This window comes from Onychostruthus taczanowskii, unplaced genomic scaffold, assembly GCF_017590055.1.
Source record: "Onychostruthus taczanowskii isolate IOZ18803 unplaced genomic scaffold, ASM1759005v1 scaffold1, whole genome shotgun sequence".
Classification (NCBI taxonomy): Eukaryota; Metazoa; Chordata; class Aves; order Passeriformes; family Passeridae; genus Onychostruthus; species Onychostruthus taczanowskii.
The window spans coordinates 29,046,234-29,060,858 of record NW_024496525.1 but is presented as its reverse complement, the minus strand read 5'-3'; the positions used below and the strand labels follow the sequence as shown (position 1 = coordinate 29,060,858).

The following is a 14,625-nucleotide window of genomic DNA, read 5'->3' as shown; positions in this document are numbered from 1 at the left end:
GTAAACGGCTAAAAAAATTGATGCAGCTCCAAGTCTTCAACACACACGATAGTGCCAGGAGTAAATGTAACTGTAAATGCAGGCAAAGGCTTTTCTGGACTCCCACTGCACTTGCTAGGAGCAATGCCAATCCTGCAATTCAGGAATCAGGCACCACAGAAAGATATCTGGCTTCAAACTGTTATTTCCATTTTTAAGGTTTCCCAAAGCAATTTTACTTTGCTAAAGATAATTATTAAGTGGAAAAATTCAATAGTATTAAAGATGAATCAGGGGCTGGGTTGCCCTGAGATACTGACAGCTCAAGCGAACTCGAATAAATGAGGAAAGAGAGAGGTTTGGACGAGTATTAACCAAACCAAACAGCGTTTCCCCTCCACCCTTCCACCAGGAAATTGGGTTGGTGGGGTTTTTTTCCCTTCCTTTCACATCTGACAAACTGACCTCGGGAAAACTACGAGCTGTAGCACCCGCTGCCTGAGGAGAGGGAGGCTGGGAGATCCGGCACGGCCCATGCTGGATGCTCTTGAGAAATATCCCATCTCCGCTCCTCCGGTGCACTCCTCGCACACCGCTCTCCCCGCCCGGGGTCCTTCGCCCGACGAAGCTCTCGCCGTCCCCCCGGGCTGCACGGCCCGGCAGTACCGGGCGGATCCCGGCTGGGGGGCCCGGCATCACCGGGCAGATACCGCGGCACGGCATCACCGGGCAGATTCCGGCCGCGCGGTCCGGCATCACCGGGCAGATCCCCGGCTGAAGGACACGGCAGCAGCGGGCACATCCCGGCTGCACGGCCCGGCAGAACGAGGCACGTCCCGGCTGCAGGGCACGGCAGTAGCGGGCACATCCCAGCATCAGGCCACGGCAGCAGCGAGCACATCCCAGCTTAGGGCACGGCAGCAGCGGGCAGATCGCGGCGGCACACCGCGGCAGTTCCACAGGCGCTTACAGCCTTTTGTAGCCGCCAGATAATCTGTCAGATGGACTTAGGCACTGACAGTCAAACATGCCAAAAACGTCACCACCCACTCCTACTATCCATCCGGTGAAGGACTAGGAAGCGCCGCATTGCTTAACCTCTCCTCCGCCTTCCACTGGCACAGGAAATCCCCACCCCCACGGCGTGACACCCCCGCGGGCACCAGCGGTCCCCCCGCCCGTCCGGCTGGAGCTCCGCGGCCGCGCTGCCCGCCGCGCTCTCTCGGCGCATCCCCGCCCGCACTCACCTCATCTTCCCGGCGGGGCGCGGCGGCGGCGGCCGGGGCCGGGAGCGGGGCCGGGAGGCGCGGCGCCGAGCGGCGGCTCCGGGCTCCGCCGAGCTCCTCGGCCCGCGCCGGTGCGAGGCGCCGGGGGCTCGGCCGTGCCGCTCCCCGAACCTTTCCCGGCTGGAGCGGGGCAGTGCCGAGGTTGGAGACCTCCCCTCTGCACCGTGCTGTCCTGTGCAGGGACAGAACCGGTGCTTTTGTGGGTAGAAGCAGGATTTTGTGGCATTTCCAGCTAACACCGGAGGGCAGCTGTGGTTCCTGCTCCCTTACGCTTCCCGCTTGTCTCAACGAGTGTCCCTGCGAGCTCTCTTGCCCTGCTCTCAGCCTCGTCCTTTCTCCACACACACCTTCCCACCACCCACCCTGGGAACCCTGGGCTGCCTCCAAGTCCTGTGTTTCTCCCGCCCAACTCTCCTCCCCACTCCACATCCCAGTCCCGTCCCCAACCCGCTGCTCTTCTCCTTCCAGTCACCTCTGCTAACTCCCTTGCGCAGCCCAAAGCACAGGGTGATGATACTGACGAGGTCCAGAGCCTGGAACTTCCCTTGCCTCTTTCCATGTCTCTTTGCCTCTTGCCATGCATCCCCCAGTGGAAAAAAAAAAAGAAGATTATGTTGAAATTGGTATCACTTGAATATCCTTAAGGATCTGCCATGATAACGGGACAAAATTATGCAGTTGTTTCTCAGGTCTTCCATACATAGGTCACCATAACTTGTTTGTCATTTCTCAACAGTAAAGTCTCTTCACTCTGATTCTCTGTGGATCATCTCCCACTGATCTCTCCCAGTTCTGCATCACCCAATTTAGGCACAAAAACTCCCAAACAACCATGTAATCCAACAGCAGGCAGTAGGTTTCCAGGCAGTGGGCACGGGTGTGCACACGGTCTGTCTGGAACAGAAAAGGCTTCTGGCCCTCTCCCTCCCTCTGTGTATCTGTGTCCCAATTAACACCGGGGGTGGTTTTGGGAAGGTGCAGCCAGTGTGGTGGGAAGGCAGGCTCAGGGCCGTGCCTATGGTGCAAAGTTGTGTGAGGGCTCAAGGGAATGTGCCCATGGTGCACAGCAGACTGTGGGACTGCACGGGAGGTGACCAGGTGTGGCACAGAACATGCAAGAGATGAAGAGCAAAGCAATAAGGGCCATTTTCCACATAAATACATTTTTATTTCAATTTCTCCGAAAATTTTATATACTCATGCCAATACAACACTTACTTTTACTGTAGTGGTAACCTATGCCACCAGAAAAAAATGCTGCAAAAATCAAGCCCATAGATTTGATGGCTTACAGAGCTCTTTCACCACTGGCTTGTCAAGATTTGCTGCTGTCCACTGCAGCTCCATACCAAATAAAATATACTACAATAACAAAAATATGACAGCAACAATCCCCATGGTAATAATCATGTATATGCCTTTTATTCAAGGCCATGCTTGTTTCTTGATAGCTAATACATATCTGATATCTGCTGTTTTCAATGATCATTAATATGTTAAAAAAAATAATTAGAGACAGTTACTGAAGGTCTGGGGGGAGGGAAGCCCCACCACTCCTGTGCCTCACAAGCACAACTCCCAGCTCGTGCTTTCCCAGGTCTGCTCCACCCTCTTCCCAAGCGACCCAACCAGTGGATCTAAGCTCACTTCAGATAGAGAGGGTCTCCTAAAGAAGCTGCTTCCATTATATCTAAGGGGCCTTGTTTGTTTGAAACCAAAACTTACAGTCCTTTCTTATTAGCAATTATCCTAAATATCCTAGGAAGCACAATATATGTTGTTTGTATAAAGAAACAATTGTGTCAGACCACAGATCTGATATGCAGTCTCCCCCAAGTGACAGAGGCTTGGAGAAATTCACGTAATTTGTGATGAGGTTGCTGAAGGTAGTAAGCATATGAAGAAATAATGAGCAAAAATAAAACCAATTTTCTTATTGCTATCATCTGACTAATCCTTTGGAGTGTGGGTCACTGACTAGCTCATGGGACATATGGGAGACAGCATAAGGCAGGGAGGATGCTTGTTAAACTAGAGTTTCATGGTAATATTAGAATTTAAGATTTGATTAAAATAGAAAATCCATATGTAATTTCACTGATAATCTGTTTTTTAAAAATATAATTTCCTTAAGATAGGCTTATACAGGAACAAATCAAACAGGCAAATAAATTTATGTAAGTCATACAATGTTTGAAATATAAAACGAGAATGTGTAGTTTTATAGAAGCAAAACTGTCTTCTGCAAAGACTTTTATCTGTGCACCTTGGCTGCACAGCAGCACTAAGGGGCACAAAGAGCTGAAATCACAGCCACCATGTGCCCCAGTACTGACACATCCAGCCCTGGCAGCTGCCCACAAGGCACTGCAACCACTGGGCAAGGACAGGGGTGGCTTCTGCCACTCACCACTCCGTACCTGCACTGAGCACAGGTACTCTCTGTCCCTGGATACACACTTGTGCAGCATCTACCCTTGCAAAAGGTTGGGAGGCTTAATTGCCCATGAGGTGGTTGAGAAGTGATGCAGAAATGCAGTGAGGTTACTAAACTAGACAATAATATTTGCTGCTTTATTTATTCTTACAGAATGAAGCAAGAGAGGAAAGACAGATACCAATCTTGCTGGCCACTAATGGCACAAAAATAGAACAGCATTAAAAATCTTTCTTGTATCAGAATCCATGAGGCTTCCTTATCAACATTCATTGGTTGACCAGCAGATCACTGTGTTGACAGAAAGACATGACTGGACCATGTAATAATTGCTTCGCTGGGACAAATCTGACATTATATTGCAATCACAACTGTATGTCTTGTAAGAGACTTAAAGCTGGTAATTGTATTGACAGATATATAATCTTTGACTGTACTCTTGGTAATTCACCTGCTCTTTGCCCAAGGGGAAATCCTGACCCACCAGGGTGGTCTCCATCCTGCTGGACTCATTGTGAGTGACTCCATCACTCTTCCCTCTTCCCATTGCACCTCTCCTTAACTGCAAATTTTCCTGCAGAGCCTAGCAAAGACCTGCACAAGAGAAGTGCTGTCCCCATGACTGCACCTTTCCCAGCTGAGACCTCCTGCATGGCAAACCCTGATGGATCTGCTGCCAAGCCCCTGGGTCCTGTTGCAATAACTACCCTGGGGGGTGCTCTGTTTGTTGTTTCAGAGATTTAGTGTTAGGAGGGGAGGAGGAGGAAGAGGATGCCCTCCTTATGCAGTCACACTGCCTGGGGCAGCATCCTCTGTAAACATCCTCCTATCAGGAGCTCAAGGTCATCCAGCTGTTTTTCTCAGACACTCCATACCATGTCCAGGCTGGTGCAGCAAGAGCCTTGTGGTCATTTTTTCCCATTGAATTTGTCCAGCTCTGCGCTTTCTCTTGAAACTCTGGCACTTTCCTGTGGACTTGTCCACAAAACTACCTCTTTTCAAGGAAAGCAAATGTCCACGATAGTTTGTTTTACACACTTATTATTGGAAGGCTTTTCCTAAGCAAGGAGGATTTAGCCTTGTGAAAGTCACTCTTGAGAGGAATTAATTATATCAATTCATCATATCACATCCAGTAATATATATATATATATATATATGCTTTTATTCCTAGAAGGTGTTGTTCCTCAGACAGCAACATGACTCAGAACTTTTGCCAAAGATGAAGTTGTACAATTTCACAGACGCTTCACTAAGAAAGAAAGAACATGATTTCCAATTTCAGGCGCAAAGCAAGATTCAAAGATCCCCAAAATTCAGGGAGGTTCAGTCCTGGATGTTGGGTTTTCACCCATCACCACATCCCTATGATCTTTGGCACTATTTGGCAAAGGCTCCACCTCAGGTTTGTTATGGCAGCCCAAAGGAGCCATGGTGAGGTCACTCACTGTCTGCACCCAGATTCCCTTAGCAATACCTCATCCAGCTCTGGGATGGAGAAGAAAGGATGAGAAGAGAGTGGAACAAAGAAGTAGCAGAACAGTATGTCAGGTGCTAAAGGAAATAGGAGAATGGAGACTACAGAAAAATGAAGGAATTAATAAGTTGGGAATTTTTATTTTTACAAGAAAAGGAGAGAAAAGGAAAATACACGAAAAGGAAAAAAATTAGGAAATCATGAAAAAGGGAAATAAGTAATATAGGAAAAGGCAGAGAATAAGTAGGAAAAATAGACAGTTGATATACTTTAATTGTATTTTATTACACTTCTTCCAGTGAAGATGGGAGTCCAACTTTGCTTTCAGGGAGATAGTCAGTGCCTCCTCTTGGAAAGGGAGGAGCTCACTGGCACTTTTGTTTTTCCTGTTATGCCTTCTGAGAGCAGGGTTTACAGTCACTAGGGAGGCTGAAGCAGGAAGCTGCAGACTTCCAGGCAGCAGGGAGGAGCTCTGCCTTGCAGGCAGACCCTAGGGACCTGCTCAAGGCCAAAGGTGACTTTCCCTCCCACCCAAAGCCAGTCGGAAGGGAGTCGGCACAGAGGGGATGCTGTGCTCCCGAAGCCGGGGCAGCCGGGGCTCTCCAGGCTGCTAAGGCTGCGTGTGGCCACATTTTCTGCCGACCAGGAGCTGCACATACGGGAAATGCCACAGGGCTTTTCACTTCGGCTGAGCCTCCTGTCAGCTCACTCTCCAACTGTTCGAGCTGCAGACAGAAACTCTCAGACAGAGCTCAGCTTCTGCTCTTTTTAGGTGTTGTAAAGAGGCCAAAACGCTTGAACCTCTGGTGCAATAACTTTCCCTGTGGTTATACACTGATGTCATAAATTTGATGTTATAATGCCAATGAAAGCTGATGAAAAGGAGAAGCAGGGCAGGGAGGAAGGAACCCTAAAATGATGACATTTATCTCAATGAGAAACTGAATCCAGAAAGAACAGCCAGGCAATTGATTTTGTAGAGAGGAGTTCTCTTCAGGCTTGTGCAGACTGTTCCCCCTTCAGCACATCTCTGCAATGCAAGGGCAAATCAAGGCAATGGCAAATTACAATAATCTAACGTGGCTGCAGAACTCACCCAGGCTTTTTAATTTTTTCTTTCTAACCATAATGACTGAACAGCCTGAAGGATATATCTTTCTTTATCCTACAACCTGGAATTTGGAGCAACTGTAGCTCATGTAGCGCTGACAGAATTCACAAAGCAGATGAATTTGCTTCCCTCTGGCTACATGCTTATTGTAGGTAATTCCAAAGGGCAGATTTAAAAAATGTTCATCTCTTACAAGCTCATGATAAAAACCCATTCAGTTGCATAGAGACCCAGAAAGCAGGTCACCATTCCCATGGTTCTGAGCTCAGACCCTCAGACTAGACCCAAAGAGGAAGCCTTTAAGGACAGATATGTCCACTACAAACAAACAGAAGTGTCTAAATTCCTTTAGTGTAGTCAGCCAGAAGACGGTAGAATCAAACCTCTGTGAAGCTGCTGGGGAGGAGCCACTTGAGTTCAAGACATCAAGCTTCCTAACAAGACAGACAAAATGTGAGGTCCAAAGGAGTGCCTACAGTGCTAGGCGACACTGACAGGCCCTGTTGAAAGGAGGCCCCTTCTACATTTGGCAGGAAATGGGGGGATCCACAGTGCTGAGAACCATCCTGATTGACACAGGTTTCTGAAGTGGCGTTTCAAGATTAGCCCATCGCTATCGCTGCTGCCTCAAAAAAGGTCTGTGGGACTCAGAGCTAGATGGCAGCTTTGGCTGCACTGCCACTGATACCTTCATGTACATGATCACTTAGTCTTCTGCCATTATTTAATTAATTCAGGGGGCAAAGCAGTTCCATTAAGAAAAATGAAATTGCCGCAGAAGTTCACGACTAAGGAGAAACATAAATCTCTCCCAGCAGGAGCATGAACCGCTAATGTCCTCACTCAGCCAGCAGCCCCCATCCACAAGCAGAGACCTGGGAGCGGTTCTGTCCTTCCCACCAGGAGATGGCTCCTCATCTCCCATCTTCTGGATGAGGAGGTGCCCTGGCTTGGGGCATCTCTTGTGCAGGGCAGGCTGCTGCAGCTGGGGCTGCATGGCAGCGACCAGACTGCCCTGGCACAGCTGTGAATCCCAGCCAGCAATGGGAGAAAAGGATTTCAGTTCAGGCTTCCCATAATTCTGTTCTTTCCACTAGTAATTAAAGTGACATTTTCCTTGCCATCTGTAGGATTTTTTGAGGATGCAATTGAGTGATCTGTCAACAGCCCTGTTTCCAGTAGAAAACAGAGCAAAAAGACTGCCTGCTTCCCTAAGCAGAACCAGAAGAAATTAAAAATGCCAATCCTTGCAAAAATGGGGCTGTTTGCCCTTGCAAGCTCTTGCACATGAATAATTCTGAAGGAAAATAATATCCTCTAATATTAAATCTTCTGAAGAATAAAAATCATCCAAACATTTCACATAGGAAATATGACCTTGAATTAACTAACCCCATATTAATTACAATAGTAAAAAATCCATTTTAACAAAATTTATCTGCTCCACAAGGAATTTTTAAAAATAATTTGAAATGGTAGTGTTTTTTAATTCACCAGCATTGCAAAAACTACTTTTCCATTTATCTCATTCTTTGACTTTTTAAAAATTTTTTTTAATAGAGTGACTGGTTTTTGTAGAGCTTATCTGTTGGAAATTGTTAATACCGCTCAGGTTTCAACAACCTGTCAAAACTAAGCCCTATCAGAAACATTTATGTAATAATCATATTTCCAAAAATAATTAAAATAGTACATATCAGGTTAAGTTGAAAAAGGCTGTAGAAGCATCCTTTCTGAGTAAAATATCCTTTCTGAGTAAAACAAATATACGAAGACAGGCAGAAGAGGCAAACAAAACAATCAAAAGTCTCTACTTGGAAATGGGCAAGGATCCTAAAAACCAGATTGAGTCTATGTTTATTTTGTAAGTGTGTAAAAGAGGGAGAAAGAAGCATTTTGAAAGCATTTGTATTGTTTTCTGAATAATTTAAGACTTAAATGAATAGATAGTATCAACTTTAGTAGCTAATCACTTTGAATACCCTAACAGAGAATCATTACCCAAACACATGCTCATCAGTTTGGACAAATATGACAGTCATACTGTTGGAGTGAGCATAGGATCCCAAAATCCCTTTGCTAAATGCCACAGAACAGAGAAAAAAAAATCCCTACTCTAGAAATATTTCAAAATCTAAGTACATGATGCAAATTAGAAGCTGCCCACAGACAAACAGACAATCTAGAAACAATGGGACAGTGCTGGTCCCCCCAATGTCCCCACTCAGGGAGGTGGCAGGACAGGAGAAAGGGCTAAAAGCAGATGCACTCACTGATATCCCAGAGCACAAGTCACAGAGGAAGTGTGAACAGTGATACAATAAGAAACCAGGAACACAGCCCCAAAACTATCAGAGAGGTAGTCAGGGTCACTGGCTTTATGAGCAGGTAAGGGCAGCAACATGTGCCAGTCATGGATGCAGTCCTGGAAGCTGAACAGTAATGCTAGAAATGAAGAAAAGCAAGAAATGGGAACTGAAACCAAAAGAAGTTGAAGGGGAGTATCTGAATGCTTGGTAGACAATAGCAATACACAAAAGACATGAAAAGATCAGTCTCTTCTTCGAGAAACACTGCACCTGCTGCAGCCAGGATGAGGGGAGGGAACAGACAAGCAGAAGCCCAAGTGTGTCTTCAGCCATGGACTTCAGACCAGACTTATGCTCTGTGGCAGGGCAGGAAAAGAGAGCTGCTGCAGAGAGTGTCAGGTAAAGAATTCAGGTGTTTTTGAGAGATTAAAATACACAAAGCTCTTTCTTTATTTTATTTTGTTCTCTTTTTCTTTTAAAGTGAAAAAGAAAATACTCCTGAGGAAACAAATTAATGCGATAACAAAGAACAAGGATGGAAGAGAGGAGAGCTGAAGATTAGCTGTAACAATGGCAAAATTGTGTAGAATTTCCTGGATAAAGGAAGGAGAATAACAGTCATCAAACGGATATTTGGCTTAAGACATTACCCACCATTTGCCAATTCAGCTAATACGTTTATCAAGTTTTCATAGAAGAACAAAGACACATTTAACACCAAAAGTTAGAAAACAGAGAAGCAGCAGAGGCACAGATGGGATGGGATTGTTGAAAAGCCCTTTGATCAGTAACCCTAGGGATGAACTTGCAGTATTCCTCATCTATTTCTTCTAGAGGATAACAGTTTAAAATGAAGAAAGGGATCGCAAATGCTTTACTATATCCCAAGAGTAGCACCATGTGAGAAGGATAAAAGGGAAGGAGCCAAGCCAATTTGCAACTCCCCTTTTCTCTGCTGCAAGTAATGACAAGTCACCTACAGTTCCAAAAGCAGAAAACCTGAAAGCACCTCATTTGCAAAAGCAAAGTTAGAAAAAACCTTAAAATCAACAGAAGGCATTGTGGATAACCAAGCATCCAGACACAATGAAAACCTGTCACGTGTGTCATGGACTCTTATGACTGGATTAACCTTAGAAAGGGTAAGGGTATTGTGCCTTAGCCTCACACACTTCAAGAAGCCAGAGATTACCATCACTATTAAAAAAAGTTGTTCCAGTGCTCCTTTGGCCATTTATTTTCCACATTGCACAGCTAGATCAGAAGCTGAGGAAACAGGTTTTTTGTCTGCATTAGCTGTTGTGTCCCAGCTGCGTTCTGCTTATGGCCACAATAACTCTTGTGCTGCTGCACGGGATCAGAGTAACCAGCCGGGATCAAGACCTCTGCCCTCAGTGACAGCGCCAGGTAACTGGAGGTTAAAGGCACCCTGAAACCATGGCCTTCAAAGGTCTTGCCTGAGGACATGTTCCTAACACAGAAAATGTCAGGAGCTCTTGCCATGAGCATAAATCTGAGCAGCGGAAGAACATTCCACCAGATGAGTACCCAGAAAGAGGAGATGTGAACTGGGAGGCAGGAGCAAGGCATTTTGCAGGTGAGAGCATGTGGGGTACCCTTCCTGCTGCAAAGCTGGAGTTTCACTCTCCAGGTATGTATTGTCATTTTGTCCCCAGGGTCATGGGCACACATAAAATTATGTACCCCAAAATCTAGATTTTACTGCCAAATATTTTCAAATGCATCTCTAACTGAAAAATCACAAATGTGCGTTGTTAACTAAAAGCCTGTCTCTTTTTCATGCTTAAACAAAGACACCTTACTAAACAAGAAGAATGCATTGAGAATTCACTTTAATACATGTTTATTGGTGTCCTGCACTTTCAGTGTAGGAGGTTGGAGATGTAATAAAAAAGTTTCAAAATTTATTGATTCAATTTCATTTAAATCACTCTAAACAACCAGTGCTTTAGAGTTCAGAGAATTAACATTTACTGTCCATTACAAGCAAAATTTTAATTTACCTTTTTCGAGTCCACTTAGAACTCTTCTTTTAAAATTCTTCAGATACATTCCTCATAGTAAACAATACATTTCAATCTGTGTCACAATCAACATTGATAAGGCCTTCTTAACCATTTTATACCACCTCCACTGTTACTTCATTGCAAAACACAATCTTATTTCATACTATAAATACCCATCCATGCACAAAACACAGGGGCCAGAAGTTACACATTAATATTTCATGTAGGCTTCCAAGTCTTCCTTTAGCCTCTGCAGGTTTATGATACACTTAAAAAGATATCTTTAGACTTGGTCTACTTGGTCTTAAAATACAAATATACAGTATCCATAAGCGTAAAAAAGTAAAGCTAGATGGCCTTACCATTTGTTATGAACTGCTAAAATCTTATACATGTACAATATAGCATCATGCTGATTAATATACATATTAGTTAAATATATGAGCCAATAATGGGGATGTGGCCAAGCTTTATTGGTTTGTTTTCAAAAAGAAATTTTTCATATACAAGTAAAAAGATTTTTAATTTAAACTCATATGGACTACCTGAACCACACAGACATCTGTAAGCCCTGCTGAGAAATTCAGGTCAAACTGGGACAAAGCCTGCTGATTCATTGGAAAAGGAACACAACTCCTCATGGGTGACACCCACAGTGTGCTGTTACCAAGAGAATGCAAATTTACCAGCATTCACATTGTCAGGTCTAGAACACGAATTTTTGCATCTTACATTGCAGTTTGTACTTTTTGTATCTATTCATCAGCCTCCAGCAGAAACAGTTCAGTACCTTGACATTGTCATAGATTTTTCTATATAAGTAGATATATAGTACAAAGTGTAGATAGTGAAACGAATAAGCACATATATACAGTCTTTGAAAGGCATTTTTGTGACCAGTTTAGCAGTGTTTATAGAAAACATTTAAGATAGTCACATTCTGCTGATAGCACTGTATTGCAAACTGTCAAGCCACATTTCTTATATTAAACTTGTACTGCATTGTATATTGTACAACAGAGAACAATCAATCTTAAGGTGTGACACAATGAAAAAAAAATACTAGACTGAGTAAGGTAACCAGCACAGGGCTTAATTTTCCTGAGGTTTGTAAGAATTTTTTAAACAAAAATCACAGTGACCAGGCTAAACTGCAAACATACCGTTAAGTTTTAAATATACAGTTTATACATAAGTTCTGTGCATGGTCGACTCAACTGCATATGTTCACGCTGATGTTTCCTTTAAATGACTCGCCACTGCATAATACTTGTGTCCTTTCCTCCTGTGGAGATGAGGTGGGTGTCTTCACAGAGAAAATCTACATTAGTTACATGACTACTATGTCCACCGTACACATGGCTTGGAGCCTAGAAAACACCACATTAGTGAGAATAGCAGCTGTCATAAAAGCATCTCATTAGAACAGTCATGCAACAATGAAACCAAGGCATCACATAATTCTCTTGAAGTATTTTATTATTAAATTCACTTTTAAATTTAATTGTTGTCTCAATCAACTTTAAGTAAATCCCTTAGATATATAAATACTCCCATTCTTCCTGTTCTGATGTGTTTTGGGTTGTTTTTGTTTTTGTTTTTGTTTTTTTTGTTCATAAGAAAACAACATTTAATGCATTTGTTCAAACTACAAGAGAAAATTTCTGGGAAATACCTTACCCTAAACTGTGAGCATGGATATGAGAAGAGATGTACTTTGCCAAAATCATCTCCTGTTGATAGCAGTTTTCTCCCATGGGATCGACAGACAGCGTTGATATCTGTGCCATCTGAACCTTCAGGCCATACACCTGAAACACAGAGGGACTAATTAAAGGCTTTTATAAAGAAAAAAAAAGACACCCTAAGTTTCTGTTAAAATATTAATAAAGGATGACTTGTTTAAGGAAAAGAAAAACCTATAAAAATAACTGCATCTGAGTCAGAATGTGTACTTCCATACCAGCTAAAGTTCAGATCCTAACAGGTAATCAAGCACACAAAAAACCACTTTATTCCCTCTAGTCAGCAAAGTGCTTTGTACTCTGAGAAGATGCATTCTGCTGAATTACAGTTATGTGCCTGAGCCTGAAAGAATTTTCATGTGGTTATGTGAAAAAGTAACAGTTACTGCTTTTATTTTCCCTTCTCTTTATGTATGAGTTAACACACTTTTTTCATATTACATGGGTATGTTTTTTAGGCTACAGTATGATCCAAAAGTAATTTCTTCATATTACTGAAGTCTAAAGTCTATAAAAAAAGACATTCTGTAGTTTAAATGATTATTTTTTAATTAATAGATCCCTTGAAAAGGAAGTGAACCTACTATAAGGTTTTTGAATGCTTTTGTTCTACTGTAAGTACTTCTCTTCCTTCCCCATATACTGGAATCTTTGCTGTTCTTGCATGAAGAAGTGTCCTAAAATCAAACTGTAAGGTCAACAGTGTAGACCAAATCTGTGCACCACATCTTCAAAGCCTCTGAATACTTGCCTGTAATAAATTGCAATTTTACTAAAATCCACCCAGTTATAGAAATTTCAGGATTTTGTATGCAGTACTGCAGGCTTTTCTTAGTTATGATTTTCTAATTTAGATTTTATCCAATCCTTACTCAACATAAAGGGCGTCAAGCTTTCAGAAACCACTGTCATCTGCAGTTATACTGCATGTTCTGCCATCATGACTTGGCAAAACTCCTGCTGTGTCTTGGCTCTGTGACTTTCAATGCTGTCCCTGCCATCCTCTGCAGTGTGCCCCTGCAGCCCTGCCCACTTGAGGGCACGTTCCTCCTCTGCTGCTGCTGCAGCTCAGGGTGAGAGAGTTCCTGCTCCTCTAGGAACTCCCAAGGCACACTCCAGTTCTTCCTTCTTTGGGGTACTTCTAACCCCACAGCAGGCATTTGCCATGCACTGTGGGAACAGCTATCCTTCAGTCACTGGGATTCTTCCCAAATACAGCCTTTGTACCACTGCACAGCAATTCACTATGAGGAGGTCATCCCATGTCTTCATAAGGAATTACAAACTGCTGTAATAAAATGCAAAGTCTGATTTATATACTGCTCTTAACTTTCCTGATGTGTGTAGACACACCACATTGCTAGATCAGGGATAGTAAAAGAGGCCCAAAGAAATGGAAGCTGCAAAGAAACATGATAACTGCTACTCCTGGAATTATGAATATGCAGAACAAAGAGACACAGAAAAGCTTTCTAAAATATCTGTTTTGACAAGAAGGAGGCTATATGAATATCAAATGCTTGCTGAAAAGAGGCAGGAGTCTTCCCAAGTGGTCACTATGACAAGCTGAATATATAACTCCTGAAGGATAAATACCCCTGAAGGAAATGGTTAAAGAAACAATTTTGAAATGGGGAAAGGATAATAGCAGGATTTTTCTTTGAATCTCTTGATTCTTTCAAAATGTATCCCAGTGCCTCACTCAGTTTTTGTGGATATGCAAATTGAATCCCCCTTGCTGAAAAAGTAGTCCTTATTTTTTCCCATCCTCTGGAGACCTGTAAAAGAGACCATTTCCTTTCTCTCATTTGAAGACTGATGCCATGCTATTTTTTCCTCCTCTTCTCTAAAAGTCACTCATTACATCTCTTCTCCCAGAACAATATTTAGATGGATAATTAATTATGCTTGCTAGTCAGCACATTGTCTGTTGGTCCAATGTGCAAAAACCAGAAGTAGCCATTCTAGCTGTGACTGAAGCTGATACTGATAAATGGATGACTGCTTCACATTTTGCATGGTATCCTTTTCATTACACATCCCACTAATGTATCTGCCTTTCCTACAACAGCATAATGCTGTTGACTCATGTTCAGTTCATATGCAAAAGTAATCTGATCTTTCTGTGCAGATCTGCTCTCATTGTTCTGCATTTGTACAACTGGGTTCTGCCATTCCAGTGGGGAGACTCCTCTTTGACTCTATAGAATCCCTTCCTTTTTTCATACCACCCCTCTGTTTCTCAAGACAACTT

At 43.3% G+C, this 14,625-nt stretch overlaps 1 protein-coding gene across 7 annotated transcripts in view; it reads right to left on the bottom strand.

Moving 5' to 3' along the window:
- Positions 1 to 10,446: 10,446 nt before the first annotated feature.
- EML1 (EMAP like 1) overlaps positions 10,447 to 14,625 on the bottom strand; it is a 120,246-nt gene continuing 116,067 nt past the window's right edge. For all 7 annotated transcript variants that reach the window (XM_041397675.1, XM_041397656.1, XM_041397666.1 and 4 more), the window contains 2 exons: positions 12,307 to 12,437; positions 10,447 to 11,996 (listed from right to left, as the gene is read on the bottom strand). In XM_041397675.1, coding sequence (XP_041253609.1) covers positions 11,871 to 11,996; positions 12,307 to 12,437 — 257 coding nt within the window. In that variant the 3' untranslated portion in view covers positions 10,447 to 11,870. The remainder of the gene's footprint in view (positions 11,997 to 12,306; positions 12,438 to 14,625) is intronic.